At 44.5% G+C, this 20,501-nt stretch overlaps 2 protein-coding genes across 4 annotated transcripts in view; one reads left to right on the top strand and one right to left on the bottom strand.

Annotated features, from left to right (window-relative positions):
- Ica1l (islet cell autoantigen 1 like) overlaps positions 1-9,394 on the top strand; it is a 40,491-nt gene extending 31,097 nt beyond the window's left edge. Inside the window, exons 9-11 of one of the 3 annotated variants that reach the window (XM_050159267.1) lie at positions 1,462-1,704; positions 3,525-3,599; positions 8,026-9,394. In XM_050159267.1, the coding sequence (XP_050015224.1) occupies positions 1,462-1,704; positions 3,525-3,599; positions 8,026-8,141 (434 nt within the window). In that variant the 3' untranslated portion in view covers positions 8,142-9,394. The remainder of the gene's footprint in view (positions 1-1,461; positions 1,705-3,524; positions 3,600-8,025) is intronic. The other 2 variants (XM_050159268.1, XM_050159269.1) reach the window with 2 other exon arrangements.
- Positions 9,395-15,447: 6,053 nt separating this feature from the next.
- Positions 15,448-20,501, bottom strand: part of Fam117b (family with sequence similarity 117 member B) — a 55,719-nt gene continuing 50,665 nt past the window's right edge. Inside the window, exon 8 of the mRNA XM_050159255.1 lies at positions 15,448-19,264. Within this exon, the coding sequence (XP_050015212.1) occupies positions 18,946-19,264 (319 nt within the window). The 3' untranslated portion in view covers positions 15,448-18,945. The remainder of the gene's footprint in view (positions 19,265-20,501) is intronic.

Consider the following 20,501-nt stretch of genomic DNA (forward strand, 5'->3'; position numbering starts at 1 on the left):
TGCTCTTAACCACTGAGCCATCTCTCCATCCCCTCAGACATTTTTTTTTAATTTTTATTTATGATTTCTGTCTCTTGCCCGCCACCGCCTCCCATTTCCCTCCCCCCTCAGCCATTTTTAAAAAAATATTATGTATACAATTTTCTGTCTTTGTGTATGCCTGCAGGCCAGAAGAGGGCACCAGACCTCATTACAGATGGTTGTAAACCACCATGTGGATTTTTGGAATTGAACTCAGGACCTTTGGAAGAACAGGCAATGCTCTTAACCACTGAGCCATCTCTCCAGCCCTATCTCAGAAATTTTATTAACTAGCTCTTACAACTTAAGTTAACCCATAATTCTTGTCTATGTTTATCCACATGACTTGGCAGCTTTTATCAGTGAGGCATTTTCATCTTGCTTCCTGTGTCTGTCTGGTGACTTACTCTTCCCAGAATTCTGAGTGCCTCGTCTATACTTCCTGCCTGGCTACTGGCCAATCAATGTTTTATTAAACCAATATGAGTGATAAATCTTTACAGTGTACAAAAGCATTATCCCACAGCAAGTAGAAGGCTGGAGAGATGGCTCAGTGTTTAACAGGCTCACAACTCTCTAGAATTATAGTTTCATGAATTCCAATGCCTATCTAGTGTACAGATGTACATGCAGACAAAAGCACCCATATACATAAATAAGTCTCCAAAAAATATTAATTGTGGAGCTGAAAAGATGGCTCAGTGGTTAAAAATGCTGGTTCCTCTTCCAGAAGACCCAGGTTTGATTCCCAGTACCCACTTGGTGGCTCACAACCATTTGTAACTCTAGGGCCATGTGATCTAACACCCTCTTTGTCCTCTATGGACACCAACCATGCTCACTGGTACATGTACATACATGCAGGCAAAACACTATACATATAAAATATATAAAATATGAAAACAAGGCAGGGATTGGGTAGATGTCCAAAAGGGCCTGATTTTGGATCCCCAACCCCCATCCAAAACGTCGGGTTGGGAGTGGGTGGAATGGCTCTTGCCAGCAAACCTGATGACTGAGTTCATTGCCCAGGAACCACATTGGGTGTAAGAAGGGAACTGTTAGTCTGTGACCCCTGAGAAAAGACCGCAGACTCAATCCAACTATAATTTTAAAATCTTTTGTTAAGCTGGTAACAGGATGAACAACCTCTGAGCCAAATTTGAGACTGCCATCAAGGAAGAAGGAAGAATATAGGAAAGGGTTTTTGTTTGGTTGGTTTTTTTGAGACTTTAGACCTGAGTATTCTGGAACTCCCTCACTGTAGACCAAGCTGGCCTCAAACTCGGAGATTCACCTGCCTCTGCCTCCCAAATGCTGGGATTAAAATGAGCCACCACCGTCCGGCAAATATAGTTGTTTAAAATCGTGTTAATGCCATAAGGGAAAAGCAGAATTAGTTCTACATCCTCCTCATTTCCTCTTTCTGTTCTCAACCAGCAGTGGCAAAAGCTCTGCCTAGAGACTCGCTGGAAGGAGATGACTTTGAGAAGGAATTCGCATTTCTGAACAGCCTCCTGAGCCCCACTTCTTCGAGTGCTAGTGAGCTTCCCCAGGAATGTCAGACAGCCTGTGGGAGCCCCAGTGCTGGCCTCACAGCCCAGGAGCCTCCGGTGGGAGCCTCCCAGTTCCTCCCTTCACAGCTCTTGGACCTCGGCCTTCATGCGGAAGGAGCTTCCAAAAGTAAGTGTTGACGAGACATTTGGACGTGTGCTTTGTGTTTGCTAAGCAAAACTATTGTGGTTATTGATGCTAGAATCAAGGGAAATTGATTTTAACTTCACCACTGCAAGATAAAATCTGCAGTTATGGCAGTCAACAGGAAAAAAATATCAAATCCAAATAGCACAAGAAGTCTGAAACAAGGGCTGTGTCCTTGCTGCCTCCTCCAAACCCATGTGTTCCCCACTGACTGCGTCATCTGTTAAACCACTCCTGGGTCAGATGATGCCACTACCACCCCTAGAAAAATTAAGATTCAGAATGAGGAGCTGGAGAGATGGCTCAGAGGTTAAGAGCACTGGCTGCTCATCCAGAGTTCCTGAGTTCAATTCCCAGCAACCACATGGTGGCTCACAACCATCTGTAATGAGAGATCGGGTGCCCTCTTCTGGTGTGTAGGCAGAACACTGTATACATAATAAATAACTGCTCAGACCCCAAGCAGAGCTTTTTAAAAAAAAAAAAAGATTCAGAATGAGAGAAAGGGGGGGGGCAGCCGGAGTGGAGGCTACTGGAGTTGGAGTAGGTGGGGATATGGGCAGAGGGCTGTCTAGAGGAGGAGTCACCGGCAATCCCATCGCCCTGTGTCTATGGCCACACGTTGGGAGTCGTCTGCCCCTGGACCTGTGCTGTTGTCACACTGAGCCCAGTCTGGCTCCAGTCCACTCAGAACTTCACGTGGTTGCCTGTGTTGCTGCAAGAATCCCACATCAACCCCTCAGCTCGCCCTCCACACTTCTGGTGTCAGCGCGGCCGTTAGGATAAACATGTCTGCCTCTTCCTCTCACCTCCGACTCAGTGCAAAATACCATCACCACCACCAAGTATATTATGTGTACAGTGTTCTGTCTGCATGTACACTTGCAGGCCAGAAGAGGGCACCAGATCTCATTAGATGGTTGTGAGCCACCAAGTGGTTGCTGGGAATTGAACTCAGGACCTCTGGAAGAGCAGTCAGTGCTCTTAACCTCTGAGCCATCTCTCCAGCCCCACCAAGTACTTCCAGATCCCTGAGGGAACCATGGCGGCAGCAGCTGCCTTCTCTTTTTTGGATTTTTGAGACAAGGTTTCTCTGTGTAGCTCCGGCTGTCTTGGAACTCACTCTGTAGACCAGGCTGGGCTGTAACTCAAGAGTGCTGGGATTAAAAGGCCACTACTGTTCCTTCAGCTCCCATTAGGTCTTCACTTGAGCTCAGACTCACGTCTTCTAATCCAATCCTTGAACTTTCTAACACACACGGCAGTGGTGTTCACATCCTCCGGGACTGAAGTGACCTGGTTCCTGTTTTTATAGCTGTGTAGTTTCTTATATCCTTGTATCTTGTCCCCCAGATACTGTGTGCTGAAAAACTCCCATGACATCCAGCAGCAGTCAATGTCTGTACTTTATAGTAAAACACTTCTGTTCACACTGTATCTAAAGGCAAACCACAGGCATATGCGAAGTGATTAAGTCATCTTTAAGGGTTTGTTGATATCCTAAAAGTAAATAAAAGTAAAAATGGGCATTATTAGCCCATCACGTCTAGCACAGTAAACGAGCAATCCTTAATATCAAATACAGAAAGGAAGGAAAAACAGTAATCCAACAAATCGGAAAAAGTGTAGAAACTGCAAACCTCTCTAAATATCCTTAGCTATAAACACACCACTCTCCATTAAGCTACACACTAAGGAAGCTACACACTAAGGAGAGGGATTGGCCGATCAAGAGCTTCTCTAGCACAGACAGGAGGATCTCGCTGTTGACACTTGTTTCTCTGTCTGTCCTTCCCCCAAAGGCTGGGGCTCCCAAGAGGGATCAGAACACCCCGATACCCTGCCGGTGCCTTCACAGCGTCCAAAGAAATTAAAATGTAAGTCATTTCTTTCCATTCATGAATAGCAAAATTCAGGAGAATTTAGAAAAGGACCACTTTGCCTCATAGTGTGAAGAAAAAAGCCAGGCATCATCCATGGTAGGCATGTGCTCCATCACTGAGTGACCCCAGCTCAGAAGAGGCCTTGGATAGGAATGACCCAGGCACCTCGGATACCTCAATTCTGTGGGATTAGCGCTGTGTACCGACATGGGCTGCCATCCAGTTTCCCCATCAGCCGATCTCATTGCTTCAGATGCTTCTCGTCACTAGGACAGGCTTTGGGATTTGGTGACAGGTCACATTATTTGGCCTGATGACCTCAGAGGTCATTCATCCTGGCATTTGCCGCATAAGGATAGGTGGTATCCTCCTGAACACATGATTGGTCCACACTGCTCTGACTTGTCTCTTCCCATGCATAATCTCTTATCCATTTGAATTATTTTTTCTAGTTTACAATCATCACTACACCTAATAATTTTGTGCTCAAGTGTTGGGCAGACTTCCAAATTCTTATGATAGCAATACTTTAAAATTTTTCAACAAAACTTTAAAATTTTTCAACAAATTTAGCATTATAGAAAAACGAAAAAATAAAGTATCCCTATGTAGTGTTTGGTTTTTCAGAACGTTGCCACACTTGCAGCCATAATCCCTGCAAACCACACCTGGCTCTGTATTTTGTGTGTTCTGAAATTTTGTTGTAGTTTCTTGTTTTGTTTTTTCAAAACAGGGTTTCTCTGTAGCTTTAAGAGCCTGTCCTGGAACTCGCTCTGTAGTCCAGGCTGGCATTGAATTCACAGAAATCCTCCTGCCTCTGCCTCCCAAGTTCTGGGATTAAAGGCATGAGCCACCAATGCCCAACTCTGAACTGAAATAATTTAAATGGCAGACAGGGACCTCACTATGTAGCCAGGCTGGCCTTGAACTCTTGGTTTTCCAGCCTCAACCTCCTGAGAACTAGGATTATAGGTGAAGGGCTATAATCTCAATCATTAGTAATTTTACATAATGTTTATTATTATAGTTGCTATTGAATCATATTTTTCTCCCAGCTTCCTTCTTCCCGGTCGTCCTCCCTCCTCCTCTGTGGTGCTGGGTGTAGAACCGAGGGCCTCACATGCTAGACAACCTGCTCACTGCATCCTCTCTCTGTACGCTAGCATTCCGCTGTACTGTGGCTCATGGTTTAGGAGCTTTAGTCTGGTCAGTTGGTCACTGCTTCTGCACGTGTGGCAAAGTAGTATATCATGGCCGGGACTTGGTGAAGGAGGCCTGTTTACCTCACAGAAGCCAAGAACCAAAAAGGGAGCAAAGGTTGCAGTCCCAGTGGCCCCCGGTTCTGTAGCTATAGGTTGGTTGTGTGTGGTGCTGGCCTGACGTGCTAGGAGCTGTACCTGTTCCTCAGCCTGCTCCAGTGCAGATGGCAGAGGACAGACAGTCATGGCTCACCAAACACAAAAAGTGAAGACACTACCGGGCATAGTGGCTTTTAATCCAGCCCTCGGGATGTGGAGGCCCGTGGATCTTTATGATTTCAAGACCAGCCTAGGCCATATAGTGAGTCTCAGTCTCAAACAAAAACAAGCAGAGGCCGTGAGAAAGACACAGTTTACCTGTATGTCGGAGGCTGCTTTGCTTTGTCAGGGAAGGAAGAGCAGGGAAAGACGGTGTCAGCTCTGGGTAAAAAGTAATATTGGAAAATCTGTAACTTAGAAATTAACACAGCCGAGCGGTGGTGACGCATGCTTATAATCCCAGCTCTTGGGAGGCAGAGACAGGCAGATCTTTGTGAGCTTGAGGCCAGCCTGGTCTACAACAGAGCGAGTTCCAGGACAAGCTCCAAAGCTACAGAGAAACCCTGTCTCAAAAAAATAAAAAATTTAACTCATGCTAAGCAGTGATGGCACACACCTTTAAACCCAGCACTTGGGAGGCAGAGGCAGGTGGATCTAGCCTGGTCTACAGAGCAAGTTTTAGGACTGCCAGAGAAACCCTGTCTCAAACAAAAAAAGGGGGAAAAGGGGGGCTGGAGAGATGGCTCAGTGGTTAAGAGCATTGCCTGCTCTTCCAAAGGTCCTGAGTTCAATTCCCAGTAACCACATGGTGGCTCACAACCATCTGTAATGAGGTCTGGTGCCCTCTTGGTGTGTAGACATGCACACAGACAGAATATTGTATACATAATATTTTTTAAAAAGGGGAAAAAATTAACTCATTAAGTGTGCCACTTCATTAATCATTAAATGCAAGCTGAAACTGAAATCCAGGACAGCTGAGAAGCAGTGTTCATCCATCAAGTGCAGGGCGGACTCAGTCTAACATGTAACTGAAACAATGTAAACATGGTATACCCAGACACATACTTCTAATCCCCAGATGCCAGTACTCAAAGATTGTAACAGGATGAGCCAGGCCACTGTGTTGGATGGGCCAGAATGAAAGAGAAGGGAGACTCAATTGGGAAACTTCCTCCCTAAGAGCAGGCAGTAGACAAGCCTATAGGGCATTTTCTTAAATAGTAATTGATGGGGGAGGGCCCAGCCCGTTGTAGGTAGTTCCATCTCTGGACTGATGGACTCTGGACTGGGCTCTATAAAAAAGCAGACAGAACAAGCCATGGAAACAAGCCAGTAAGCAGCCTCTGCATCAGCTCTGCCTCCAGGTTCCTGCCCTGTTTGAGCCTCTGTCCTGACTTCTTTCAGTTGGACAGAGGAGGCAAGGAAGTCAAACCCTTTCCTCCCCAAGCTGCTTTTGGTCATGGTGTTTGAATACAGTACCCCAAAGACAAGGGACTAGTAGCCTTTGGAAATGACCTACCGCAGGGCAGTGGTGGTGCACACCTTTAATCCCAGTACTCGGGAGACAGAGGCAGATGGATCTTGGTGAGTTCAAGGCCAGCCAGGTCTATAGAGAGTTCCAGGACAGCCAAGTCTACACAGAGAAACCCTGTCTCAAAAAACCAAAACCAAGCTGTCTTAGGGTTTCCATTGCTGTGAAGAGACACCATGACCATGACAACTCAAAAAAAAAAAAAAAAAATTAATCGAGGGAGCTTACTTACAGTTTCAGAGTTCAGTCCATTATCACGGCAGGGAGTGTTGTGGTGTGCAGGCTGACTTGCTGGAGGATAGCAGGTGGTATCTTGAGCACAAGAAAGCCCAGCCACAGTGACATACTTCCTCCAACAAGGTCATACCAAGGCAATAAGCACTTCAACCAAGCCATCCTCCTAATAGTGCTACTTCCAATGAGATTATGGGGGCCAATTACATTCAAACTACCACACGCAAAAACATACAAGAAAACAACTTGGATCTGAGACATGATGTTCTTATCAAAATGTGTTAACTTTTTTGGGGGTGGGGGTTAAGACAGGGTTGGTTTCTCTGTGGTTTGGAGCCTATCCTGGAACTCACTCTGTAGACCAGATTGGCCTCAAACTATCTGCTTTTGCCTCCTGAGTGCTAGGATTAAAGGCATCTGCTACCACCACCCAACTGGTTTGTTTGTTTTACCTTTTTAAAGTTACCTTTAGAGAGGGAAAAACGTGTGTTTCTCTCCTTCTATGTGCGCCCTGGGGATCAAACTTGGCATGTAGCTGCTGAGCCATCTCCGCAGCCCTTGCTAGCAAATGTTTTGACAAGCACTGGGCATGATGGAACATACCTGTAATCTAGAGGATCACAAATCTGCAGCCAGCCTGAGCTACACAGCAAGAGCCTGCCTCAAAAGAGAAATAAAAATTAGAATTTTTTCCCTTTATGTCTAACATTTTTCAAATATTATGTTTTTTTGAGACAAGGTTTATCTTTATAGCCCTGGCTGTCCTGGAACTGGCTGTGTAGATCAAGCTGGCCTTGAACTCAGATCTACCTGCCTCTGCCTCCTGGGATTAAAGACCTGCGCCCATCACAGCAAGGCTGAATATTTTATTTTATGTGCATTGGTGTTTTGCTTGCACGTATGTCTGTGTGAGGAAGTCAGATTACCTAGAACTGGAGTTACAGACAGCTGTGAGCTGCCATGTGGGTCCTTGGAATTGAACCTGGTTCCTCTGGAGGAAGAGCATCCAGTGCTTTTAACCACTGAGCCATCTCTCCAGCCCCAATAAAGAGGATTTTAGCAGAGTTCAAGTTTTCTCGGGAGGAAGTTACTGTAACTTTCAACCTTACCTGAGAGCGTTCTATAAATCACCTGAGACTGCTTCTCACGTAATCCTTGTCAACATCCCCGACACAATGAGTTCAGGCTAAGCACGTTTCCTGTGTTTGCATTTTCAATTTGTCGTTAAGGGACACAGTGAATCAATGTCAGCCAACTTCATTATTAAGGAGCATCTGCTTCAAAAATGACTAAAGTAGTACAAAAATATTATTGCCAAAAGCTGAATCTCTTCAATGTCTCTCTTTTTTACTAGCCCCCAACAATGGTAACCAAGACATGTCAGCCTGGTTCAATCTATTTGCAGACTTGGATCCGCTCTCCAACCCAGACGCCATCGGACACTCAGAAGATGAACTTCTCAACGCCTGACTGGGACCCCAGGTTCAGGGGTCTCAAGGCGGCAACTGTGCAGCGCTGGCCTTTGTGGAGAGGAGTCTCCCTGCCACCACACACAGACGCATGTGTTCAGGACAGGACTGAGGGTCTGGTGTCTGAGAAGCCTGTGTATTTATTGTGCTGGATGTGAAAGCTGTTGATTGTGGAAATTTTTAGAAACTCCCGAGTTTGCAATACTGAGAAACCAAACTTATGTCTGAATCTCAGGAGTATGGCGTGTTTCTTTGGGAAGTGTTTTACATTCAAGTCAGTTTGCTGTGAGCGGGTTAAGAATAGGATATAAAGCGGCGGTCATTTGGGGTTAGTTTTTTGATACTGGAGGTGTTTTCTGTTCGGGGGAACAGCAACAGAATAGAAAGCCTTTTCCCTGATTGCAACGTAGAGCAAGAGAATTCAGTCCGCTTCACTGAAATTAGAGAAACTCGTGCTTGCTTTTCTGTATTTGGAAGACAAATGCGATGTTCCGTTCGCTCACACGCGATCATGGAGACACCACGTGCCGCCATTAGTAGCAGGGTGGACATGGAGCCTGGACAGACCCGACAGTTTCAGACTGCTACAGAACTTCCGCATGACCAACAGGGGCAGTTCCTAACGCCGCGTCTTGATACGTATTTGTGTTCTCTCGTTTCTCCACACGGTTTAATCCAGAGGGCTTTCTGACAGACGTGGAAACATCCACAGAAAGTGAGGAGCGGCCTGTGTTCTTCCTGACTCCTGAGGTGACATATGATTAGTAAGCAGAAGATACTGCAGAGTTTAGGATCTAGGTTCTGGAGGGCAGGCTGGTTAGTGGCCGCTGGACAAGCTGGTGAAAGCGTAGCTCATGCTCCCTGCCCTTTCCTGCTCACCCTTTAATTTGGGGGTTTTCCCTCGACCTCAAGGAACAAAATCCTACATCTTGGGTCTGTGCTATTTTTCTTTGCAAAAGTATTCTTCCCGGTGCGTTACTTCACAGTATATCTTCCTCACAGGCATCTGAAGCAGCCTGTTCTCTGGTGTAAAATCACACCTCAGTGAGTAGAAGATCAATGCCCTCTCCACACAAAGCCTAGACCCTCAACTATGAAAATAAAGGGCCAATACCTTCCATTTTCCCAGATCAAAGTCACCACAAATCGATACACATACAATTATCACTGCTCAGTTTTAGGTCACCCTTTAGGTACAGTGTATGACTTATTTCCTGCTTGATCAAGAAGTAACACAATACATAACTTTGAAAATACTAAGTTGTGTTATAACTTCAACTCAAACAATTCCATTTGATTGCTTATTAAATGAAAGTTATTCTATTTTCTCATGATTAAGTAATTTGAGGCTCAATCATTAACAATCTTGTGGTTGAAAAAGACATTTTTGCAGGGCTGGAGAGAGGGGTTAGCAGTTTAAGAGCACTGGCTGCTCTTCCAGAGGACCTGAATTCAATTCCCAGCAACCAGCTCACAACCATCTGTAACTCCAGGTCCAGGGGACTGGACACCCATGGCAAAACACCAATGCACATGAGATAAAAATAAATTATTAAAAAAGAAAAAGACATTTTGCTGTATTGAACCAACATGATAAGAAAAGAAGGGAAGGGCTGGAGAGATGGCTCAGTGGTTAAGAGCTCTGGCTGCTCTTCCAGGTTCAGTTCCCAGCAACCACATGGTGGCTCACAACCATCTATAGTGGGATTTTCATTCTATCTTCTGGCCTGCAAGTATATATACAGACAAAACATTCATAAAAAGGAAGTTTAAAAAAAAAAAAAGAAGGCAGCTGCCAGGGATGGCACAAATTATCCTGACCAAAGGAAACCTGGGAACATCTTTGTCAAAGTGGGTATCTTTTATTGAACGGAAGAAATGCCTATATTCTGCCTTATTTTATTGCTGATAAGACGTCATAGGAAGTTAGAAAAGCCCCAGTGCAGCCACATTTGCATTCTCAGGAGATGCACAAATGCCAAGTCATAAAATCAGATTGGTGTAATTTGTATTTGAGATTTTTAATTGTAGAGTATAGCGCTATTATCACTAGAGACAAACTGCATTTCAAGAGGAAATATTTCTTCTCACTCTGGCTATTTATTTCATATCCTCCCCCATTTTGTTTTTTGAAACAGGGTTTCTCTGGTAACACTCCTGGCTGGCCTTGAACTCACAGAGATCCACCTGCCTCTGCCTCCTGAGCGCTGGGATTAAAAGTGTGCACCACCACACCCAGCCATATTCCCTATTTTATAGATCTAGAAATACACAAGGCTTACAGTATTAGGACAAGTCAGTTTAAAGTGCTCTCTTTCTGAGCTGCTTTTAATACAGATTACAGATGGCATAAAGCAGTGTGCTCTCTAAATTGTTCAATCCAAGTTCACACTATTTTCCTATTTAAAAACCTGAGATTTACTTCTGGACCTCCCTCTGTCAAAGAGCACAAGATGCTGCTGCAGATGGCCCAAGGACTAGCTGGCTCATGGGTGAAGTGATGGTTGTTCATTGTCTCCTAGCATTTAGATGTGGAGATGGCAAATCCTGGGGACTCACTGGCTAGCCAGTCCAGTGAGCTCTAGGCTCAGGGAGAGACACCATCTTAAAAATTAAGGTAGAGGTGTTGGAGAAACGGTCCAATGTTAAGTTCTGTTTCATTTTGGCTCATAGCTTCAAGGAGATCTGACACCCTCTTCCAGAACCCATGAACATCTGCACATATACACAATTTGAAATAAGATGGAGAACCACACAGGTAGACACACCATGCTGCCCTTTGGTCTCAACCTTCTGCCATATGTCTGTCTCTCACACATAAATCCTTAAAATAAAAATAAACGAATAACTGGGTGTGGAGGCAGAGGTGGGAGGGGGATCTCTGAGTTCGAGGCCAACTCCATCTACAAAGTAAGTTCCAGGACAGCCAGGGCTACACAGATAAACCCTGTCTAAAAAGAAAAGAGAAAGCTCAATCCAAGGTACAAGAAAAGAAGGATCTGTTTTACATAATGAATTCAATCAAATATCAAAATCTGAAATAGAACTAGAAATAATAACCCATGAAATGCCATGGCATTTAGCCTGATCTGTTGAAGACAAGAACAGAAAGAAATTCCCAAACACAAGCTGGGCAGTGGTGGCGCCACCTTTAATCCCTGCACTTGGGAGGCAGAGGCAGGCGGATCTCTGTGAGTTCAAGACCAACCTGCTCTACATAGTAAGAGAGTGAGTTCCAGGACAGCCAGGGATACGCAGACAAACCCTGTACCAAACAACACCAACAAAACCTCCCAAAACACAAAAATGAAAATCAAAACAAGTAAAAGACCAAGGAATTAGTGTGTGTGTGTGTGTGTGTGTGTGTATATATATATATATTTTTTTTTTTTTCAATAAAAAATAACAAAGGACAAAGTGGCAAGGCTACATTTTGAGCACTGAAATAGACTTGACTCTTGGGATAAAGAAACTAGAGGGAAAATTAAACTAAAAACATTAGTCCAGTCGTACTAGAAATAATGCATTCAGACCTATCTCAGACAGGAGTTTAAATGTGCCATGCCCAGGCTGAGGAGAAAGTGGTGGTTAAAGTGGATTATACCTCTCCGTGGCCTCTGCACCATTCCGAAGGCTACAGAGTGCAGTGAAAACTCCATGCACCATGGATGGGGCCTCTGAGCAATCAGTCAGCACATACCGCCACTCACTCACTGGCCAAAGAGTAAACACAAAGTCAAAACGGGGCTGGAGAGATGGCTCAGAGGTTAAGAGCACTGGCTGCTCTTTCCACAGGACCTGAGTTCAATTCCCAGCAACCTCAAGGTGGCTCACAACCACCTATAGTGAGATCTGGTGCCCTCTTCTGGCCTGCAGGCAGAATGTTGTACACAAAATAATTTTTTTTTTTTTAATTCAAAGTAAAAAGACCTGCTTGATGCCATTAGTCAGGCTCTTGAAGTGTTTGTTCTAATTGGATTTCTGTATAGCCCTGACTGTCCTTGAACTCACAAGAGATCCACCAGCCTGTCTCACGGGTGCTGGGGGATATCGTTGAGTACTTACTTGTCTAGAGCACTCAGGGGCTGCGCCCCCTCCACAGCACAGTGTCAGCAAGCAGCAGTATCACAACAAGATTACACACGACGGGAGCTAATTTCAGATTCTCTAAAAGGAAAGTTCCCCAGATTAGAGAAAAACATTTTTCACTTTTGCAGATGTAGCAAAATCAGAAACCAAAGTGCATGTGTTACCAACTTCTTAGGTCACAACCTGGTATCTCTGCGGCATCCTTCCTTTGGTGTGCTGAATTGGCGGAGCCCACAAGGACAAGGCTGTGACTGGCAACCACAGACAGTATTGCCGGTACAGGTGAGTGCCACACAGCTGCATGTTCTAGAGAAAATCCTAGAGACTGACATTTCCCAGACATGACCTCGGTTGGCTACTTAATTCCAATTTTGTTATCTGCGCATCAGTCCCTTGCTTCTTGGGGAGACCACAAAGACCGGTCTGACAACCGGTCTGGGCTGCATCTTTTGACTAGATTATACCTTAAACACTACAGTGAATTTGAGACCATTTCCATCACCGACCCCTCATCCTTTTTTTAAAAGATTATTTATTTATTATGTATACAGTGTTCTGTCTGCATGTATGCCTGCAGGCCAGAAGAGGGCACCAGATCTCACTGCAGATGGCTGTGAGCCACCATGTGGTTGTTGGGAATTGAACTCAGAACCTCTGGAAGAGCAGTCAGTGCTCTTAACCTCTGAGCCATCTCTCCAGCCCCCCCGCCCCCCCAAACATAATAAAAATAAAAATAACAAAAAAAAAAAAAAGGAAAAAAATAAAATACAAATAAAAAGTCTCTTAATAACCTACTCAAGGGACAGCAGCTCCTTAAGTTCAGAACGGTGACTTCAGGCTCCAAGTCCCATGGCCACTAGGCAGCAGAGGCAGAGCTAACCCCCCAGACCACCTGAGGCCCCTCCAGCAAGGCTGTCCCAGGCAGGTGGAGACAAACACTCGTTTTTACTCATCAGAACATTCATGACAAATGTTTGTTTTTCAAGATGGTTTCTCTGTAGTTTTGGAGCCTGACCGGGAATTCACTCTGAAGACTAGGCTAACCTCGAACTCACAGAGATCCACTCTGCCTCCTGAGTGCTGGGATTTAAGGCGTGTGCCACCGCCACCTGGCTACGACAAATCTTTTTACTATGTGTTTTCTTTTAAGATTTATTATGTACAGTGTTTTGTCTATGTGTATGCCTGCAGGCCTGACGAGGACGCCAGATCTCATCATAGAGACTGTGAGCCACCATGTGGTGCTAGGAATTGAACTCAGGACCTCAGAAGAACAGCCAGTGCTCTCAACCACTGAGCCTTCTCTCCAATCCTATGTGTTTCAAAAGGACTAAAATCAAACCAACTGTGTGATTTGAATGAAAATGCTTAATCACCAGGCAGTAGCACAGTCTGGGAAAGATCGGGAGGTGTGACCTTGTCAGAGGTGTGTCACTGTGGTGGGTTTAGCCAGCAGATCAGGACGTGAAGCGCTCATCTGTCTGTTCCTATCCAACATTCTAAGCCCCCCATTAAATGCTTTCAGTTATCATTAGCAACCCCCAAAACACACACAGAAGTTGCATCTAATGCAGTAATTTTTGCTTTGTTTCTATCGTACTCTACAGTAAGAAACAGTTCTGCATTATACCTTGCTGTGTATCTTAACAGTTTTATGAGGTCTAACAGTTTTATGAGGTCTAACAATTTTATGAGGTGGTAGACAGCTCCCCTAGCACCCACACAGCCAGAGCTCAACTGTCTACACTGGAGAAAACTTTTCTATTCTGCTGGGCTGAATTATTTAATTCAAGTCTAGACCATTGTTTAAAAACACCGAACCAATGAGATAAAAAGGCTACCAGTTGGCCCAATGGTATGACACCACATTAGAAAATTAAACGGTATTTTAACATGGGCGTAGCCGCACACATCTGTAATCCCAAACATACAGGAAGCTAAGGCAGGAGAATCATGAGTTTGAGGTCAGCCTAATCTGCATAATGAGTCTGAGGCTAGCTTGGGCAATTTAGGAGTAAGTGCGGTCTCAAAGAAGCAGGGGTAGGGGTGGGGTGAGTTACAGTTAAGAGGTAGTATATGTGGATGTGTGTTTATTTTGTACTTACCTTTTTGTTGTGCCTCAAGACAGGGTTTCTCTGTGTAGCCCTGGCTGTCCTGGAACTCCCATCTGTAGACCACACTGACCTCGAACTCAAGGGATCCACCTGCCTCTGCCTCCCAAGTGCTGGAATTTAGTAAGAGGTCTTTAGTAGGTTTACAAAGTTTTAGTATGGTTGGAAGCTGCACGATGTGGGGCTGGGAAACCAGCCCAGGCCCTCTGGAAGAGCAGCCAGTGCTCCTAACAACCAGGCTTCTCTTTTGAAACAATCTCACAACACAGCAGAGGCTGGCCTTGAACTTGTAAGCCTCCTACCTCAGCATTCCTGGCTCAGAAATATGTACTTTACTAATTTTAACAAATCTTTCACTTATAAACACGCCTCCTCCTTCACTGGTCGAACCTGGCCAGCTCTACTCCGTAGACACAGACTCAACACCGCTGAGATCAAAGAATCTTGCAGTAATTAAAAGAAAAGGCCTTCTCCATGTACTACAGACTGATTTCCCTAGCTAAATGCGCTGCAGCAAACATGGAATTAGTGGGTTGCTTGTGACTGAATCCAAGTCTGTGTGCTTGTGTGTGGCCACGTCTGCTTTGTACTTACCACGAGGATAGGTTACATTCACTTCTAGAGCCAGGAGGAGAGGCCAACCTGTGGACGAGAACACACTACACAAATGCTCCATCAGGCTAGAAATGCTAAAAACGTGTGATACTGTTTAACAAAACTTGCCTGTAGATCAGAGTGCAGAGCTAAGCCATGAAGGAGTGGTGGCTCACACCTTTAATCCCAAGACTCAGGAGGCAGAGGGATCTGTCTAACAGAGAAACAGAGCTCACACAAAGGTGATCCCAGCACTAGGGAGGTAGAGACAGGATCACCCCCTCCCCTTTTTGTCTGAGGGAGTAAAAGGTCTCTCTAGTGGCTGGCCGCTCTGCTTCTCTGATCTCTCAGCTTTCACCCCCTGATATCTGACTCTGGGTTCTTAGTAAGAACTATTAGAATACATGTCACAAAAATGACTGAAATGAATGAATGAATGAATGAATGAATGAATGAATGAATGAATGAAAGAAATGTGAGTTTGTGGCAATATTCATAAAAACACACGGGAACTCAAGAACAACAGACTTTATTTGGACATAGGAGGAGTTCTATCCCCTGTGAGGCAGCAGGAAGTGCTCAGCTGCAGGGACACAGTCCACAACAATACTTATTATAGCTGGAAATGCTGTTTTCGGGGGAGAATTTTGTTATAACTTTAAAAAATTGCATTAAAAAAGATTTACATCAACAGAGACAAAGATGCAGAGTTTAAAAAACATAAATTATATATCTCCAACAGGACTGTATAAACAAAATACTGTTCAGAGCCGCTCTGCGGGTCGCGAATGAAGGCAGAGTTACCCAGAAACCTTAAAGTGCAGTTACGTATCTTGGCTTTGTTTCACAAATTCAGCACTTCCATTGGTCCAGTTTTGACACGCCCCACACCCAACATTAAGGAATGAATCTCAACTTTACAAATTTAGTAATGACAATTTGAATTTAGTTTCCTTGAAGGAAAACCTTAGCGCCTCAGTTCTAATCCCAGAGACAGCTATACATTCTGCCATTTTCTTTTAGAACAACTTTTAGGAAAAGCCAACTGTTTCTTTAATCAAAACATAAACAATAAAAAATAAGACAAGCAGCCTTTCCCTGTTGCCAGATTCACCCCAGTGAGCAACAGCGTCTTCTCAGAGGCAGGTCTGGCTATGGTCCTAGGGTCTAAGAAACACAGTAAACGAAAGGAAGAATCTGGTCTAGGAAGAATTTTGACATTCACGTCATATTTAACCCAAGAAAGCAGAAATATTATTTCTATAAACACGACTGCCCATAAAGCAATGGTAAGTAACGGACTTACTACCTCAGAGGCAGTAAACCTGTGTTATCATGGCAGGGCAGAAACTGCTTGAGGGTGGGTAGACAGACAGACAAATAACTAGGGAACAGCTCCTTTGGCCAAAGGGGGGAGAATACATGCCACCCACTTTTACTGCAATGGAAGTAAACTTTAGTAAAAAATTTAAATTAGGGACTGGGGACATAAGCCAGTGACGGCATTTGCTTGGCATGCACGAGGCCCTGGGTTTAATCCCCAGCACTGGAAAAAACTGTATTTCCACTGACGCTACTCTACGGCTGTACAGTTTCTACAGAATAACCCTCATGATGGAGTAGGGTCTGTGAACAGAATCACACCCCCTCTATGGAGAGTAGACCCATTTTTAAGACCAACCACCTGGAAATTAAGAATTAAATAAAATAGCTAGGTGGACCTACGGTTAACATATTTTAAGACTTCAATAAAGCTCATATGCTTAAAAATTAGCCCTTTGGCCCTGGCAGTTCAGAGTTTTTTGGGGGACCTAGACCTTTCTTTTTCTTCAGGTCTCAGGTTCTATTTCTCTAAAACTCAAAGTGTTTGGTTGCCGTACAATTCATTTACTTGTAAATTCACAATATTCTTCCAGCCAAACTTCAGAGTTCCAAGAGCAGACTGACCCGAGACTTGTGCCCACTGTGTTCCGTGAGGGCACGCATGACCGCAGGGCTCGCCTGCCCAACAAGCACGGCACAGAGGGAGAAATCGATTACACACTAACACTCTGAAAACCGAGACAGTGGTGGTGCACAACAACAAAATAATAAAACAATGTAATAGAATTCAAGTGTCATCAGAAAGATGACAAGCAGGGCGTGGTGGCACACACCTCGAATCCCAGCACTCGGGAGGCAGAGAGGTTGGTGGTCAACCTGGTCCACGTAGCAAGTTCCAGACTAGCTAGGGCTACATAAAACAAACAAAGCTCTTGCTTTTAAACACCTCATTCTCCCTTCAGATCAACTCAACTGACTGCCATGAGCCTTTCTTCTGTACTTCTGATACTGATAAAATAGTAAAGTCAACAGGCATGACAAAACAAACAAAACCCAACCAACCGAAAAGTCTACACCCCAAACAACTGAGGTTCTGACTTAGAAACTACGATTTGCTATGCCCAGAAAGTTAAGTTTTGGGTGGCAAAAGTAACAAAATTTATCAGTCTTCGTAACCAAAAATTGATGGACTCACATAGATGCTCAAGGTTATCTGATTAACCTAAAATGTCCTCATTTAAAATTAAGGAGAGACTAGTCAAAGTGCCAGGCGTTCTGAGGCAGGAAATGCACAGCTAGTACCTCGAGGTCTTTCTGGAAACTCTGGACCGGTGTGTGGAATTAGCCTTCCACGTGGCAGTCCACTCTTGCAGGCTTTAAAACTTTGTAGTGTGTGACGGTGTTCAAACCGTGCCTCACCAACACTGACAGGATTCACTTCCAAAGAGCGACTCCTTCATTTTATTACCACACCCCAGAAATTAAATACTGTCATAGGACACTGGCAATGGTTATTAGAGGAGCCTAAATCCAAACTGTGTAAAATTTCCCAAAGGTACCCGCTGTTTAAGCGCTAAACCTCTTGTCTATTCCTCCGGTGTGTAGAATGTCGGAGAAGAGACTGGCAAAATGTGTAGGCAAACAAATCTCAGTGCCAACCACCATAGAGAAAAAGTCAGTCCTCAGGATTCTTCGGCTACCAATGCTACTCAATGGATTACTCCCGGCAAACTACTAACCCTGACCAAATCCACAAGACAACACCACCACGAAAGCAGAGGAGGAAATCCATGCACAGCCATTTCAGGGTCTCTTGGGGCTATGATACAGGGATGATTCAAGGTAGTGACACCCGGCAAAGGAGGGAACCACGTGACACACAGTTCACAGAAGACCAGAGAGCGCCACACTCCTAGCTAACGATCCACACTTCAGTTTCTTTTGGCTCACTGACTCATGTTAAAGCATCTGTCTTCAGACTCACTTCGCTGACCACACACGGGGATGTGAGCAGGACAGTGCAGAAAACAGCAGTTTCACAAATACTTCACCCAAAGCACAAACTTCTGACATCAAAAAACATAAATCACATAATGTACGAATATTGCTTTTTATCTTTTTATATATACTTGGTTCAATGCATTTACCTATCGATTCTTATTTGGAAGAACACAGTCAAGAGATTGACATTGCTGGGGAAACGTCAACAATCCCTTTGGTCCCAACGCTGAAAACAGCCGAGAAAAGCAACATCTAGAAAAGGGAAAGAAGAAACAGAGGCCACCAAAGAATCCTTTGAACATCCTGTTTGATGCTCAGACACTGACACTGGTATTATAAAATAGTCATTTTCATATAAAAGATGGTTTTCTTGCAGCATCAACCACATCTCCCTTCAGAAACCGTGTTTGCAGGGATTAGGTTTTATGTCTGTTTTGTTTTTAAACAAGTCTAATTTGAAAACAAATGAAAATGTGATCTGTTCCTTCCATGTTTCAGCCAGTGCTTCCAGAACAGAGGCAAGTACTGTCGGCGGCCTTCATGCGTGGGGCAGAGCACTCACAGGGGACGAGTTCTCCAGTGGCCTCGTGGTCACACATCACTGGAAAGGCAAAGCACTTCACAGCCAACCGGGAGGACACAACACCATCACAGTCACGTGATCCGCGGGGTCTCAGTTCCCAGAACCTATCCTTCGGCTTCTTCAATGGGTTCTGGGGGTGCATGGAGGGAGGCCGAGGGCAGGAATGTACTGGTTCCTCGAGACACCCTGTCCTGCTCTGTATTTGCTGACAGGGAGGCCATGGAGATGGGCTGAAGCAGAGTGGTCGTCATGCCGGTGGTGACTGTCAGGCTGTGGCCAGAGCCCTTGAGGGTAAGATCTGGAGTGGGAAGAAGCGGCTTGAGGATGCTCACCAGGCAGAAAGCAGAGCCACTCTTAGGAATGAAATTCACCTTGTTTTTGTCAGGACAGTAAAAGGCTGGAATTTCATGAAGTTGTTTTGGCCTGGATACAAACAGACAACCAATCCTGTTAAGTCACTGAATACTGGAAATATCATTTTTAAGACACAGACACATTTTTTAAAAACAGGTCAGTAAGATAAGCATTTCCTTAAGCAAAAGAAAGCCCACATGCTAGGAGACAAATATGTTTTCCAACATGATTGTTCCAAGACTCTGAAGAGACACACCAAAGACACTGACTACACGAAGAGTCTAACACCCCTACAGGGCTACACCTTGATGAGCAGCGGTTTCCAAGTGTTCTTTCTTGCTTGCTTGTTCTGGGTTTTTGTTTCTGCCTCTACAGTGCTAGGCTTAACGCTTGCACTTCCACACCAGTTTTTTCAAGTATAATTAAAAATTTAAAAGGTATTCTTCTGAACCAACTATTAAGATTTTTAGATAAAAAGAAGGTAAACGTGAAATCAAAACAACAGAAAGCTTGCTTCAGTTTTTTTTTGTGTGATGTTGGGGATGGAACCACCCAGGAGCTTAACCTGTTAGCTATATCTCAGTCTTTAAAGTTTTTTTTTTAAAGAATTATTTATTTATTTTTGTATACAGTGTTCTGTCTGTCTGTTTGCAAGCCAGAAGAGGGCACCAGATCTCATTACAGATGGCTGTGAGCCACCATGTGGTTGCTGGGAATTGAACTCAGGACCTCTGGAAGAACAGTCAGTGCTCTTACCCTCTGAGCCATCTCTCCAGCCCTGTTTGTTTTTTAAGTGTGTTTTGCCATGGGTGTCGGGTCCTCTGGAATTATAGACAGTTGTGAGTTGCCACATGGGTGGTGGGAATGGAACCAGGTCATTTGGAAGAGCAGTCAGTCAGTGCTCTCTTTTTCAAGATCTATTATGGCTGCGCCGTAGTGACTTGTGCCTTTAATCCCAGCACTAGGGAGGCAGAGGCAGGTGGATCTCTGTGAGTTCCAGGACAGCCAAGGCTACACTGAGAAACCCTGACTCAAAAAACAACAAGGGAGCTGGAGAGATGGCTCAGAGGTTAAGAGCATTGCCTGCTCTTCCAAAGGTCCTGAGTTCAATTCCCAGCAACCACATGGTGGCTCACAACCATCTGTAAAGAGGTCTGGCGCCCTCTTCTGGCCTTCAGGCATGCACACAGACAGAGTATTGTATACATAATAAATAAATGTTTAAAAACAAAGCTATAAAAACAACAACAACAACAAAAGAGTTATTATGTACACAGTGTTCTGCTTGCAAGTTTGCTTGCACACC

The sequence above is a fragment of the Alexandromys fortis genome, unplaced genomic scaffold, assembly GCF_014885135.2.
Source record: "Alexandromys fortis isolate MF-2015 unplaced genomic scaffold, M_Fortis_MF-2015_v1.1 scaffold_65, whole genome shotgun sequence".
In the NCBI taxonomy this organism is placed as follows: domain Eukaryota; kingdom Metazoa; phylum Chordata; class Mammalia; order Rodentia; family Cricetidae; genus Alexandromys; species Alexandromys fortis.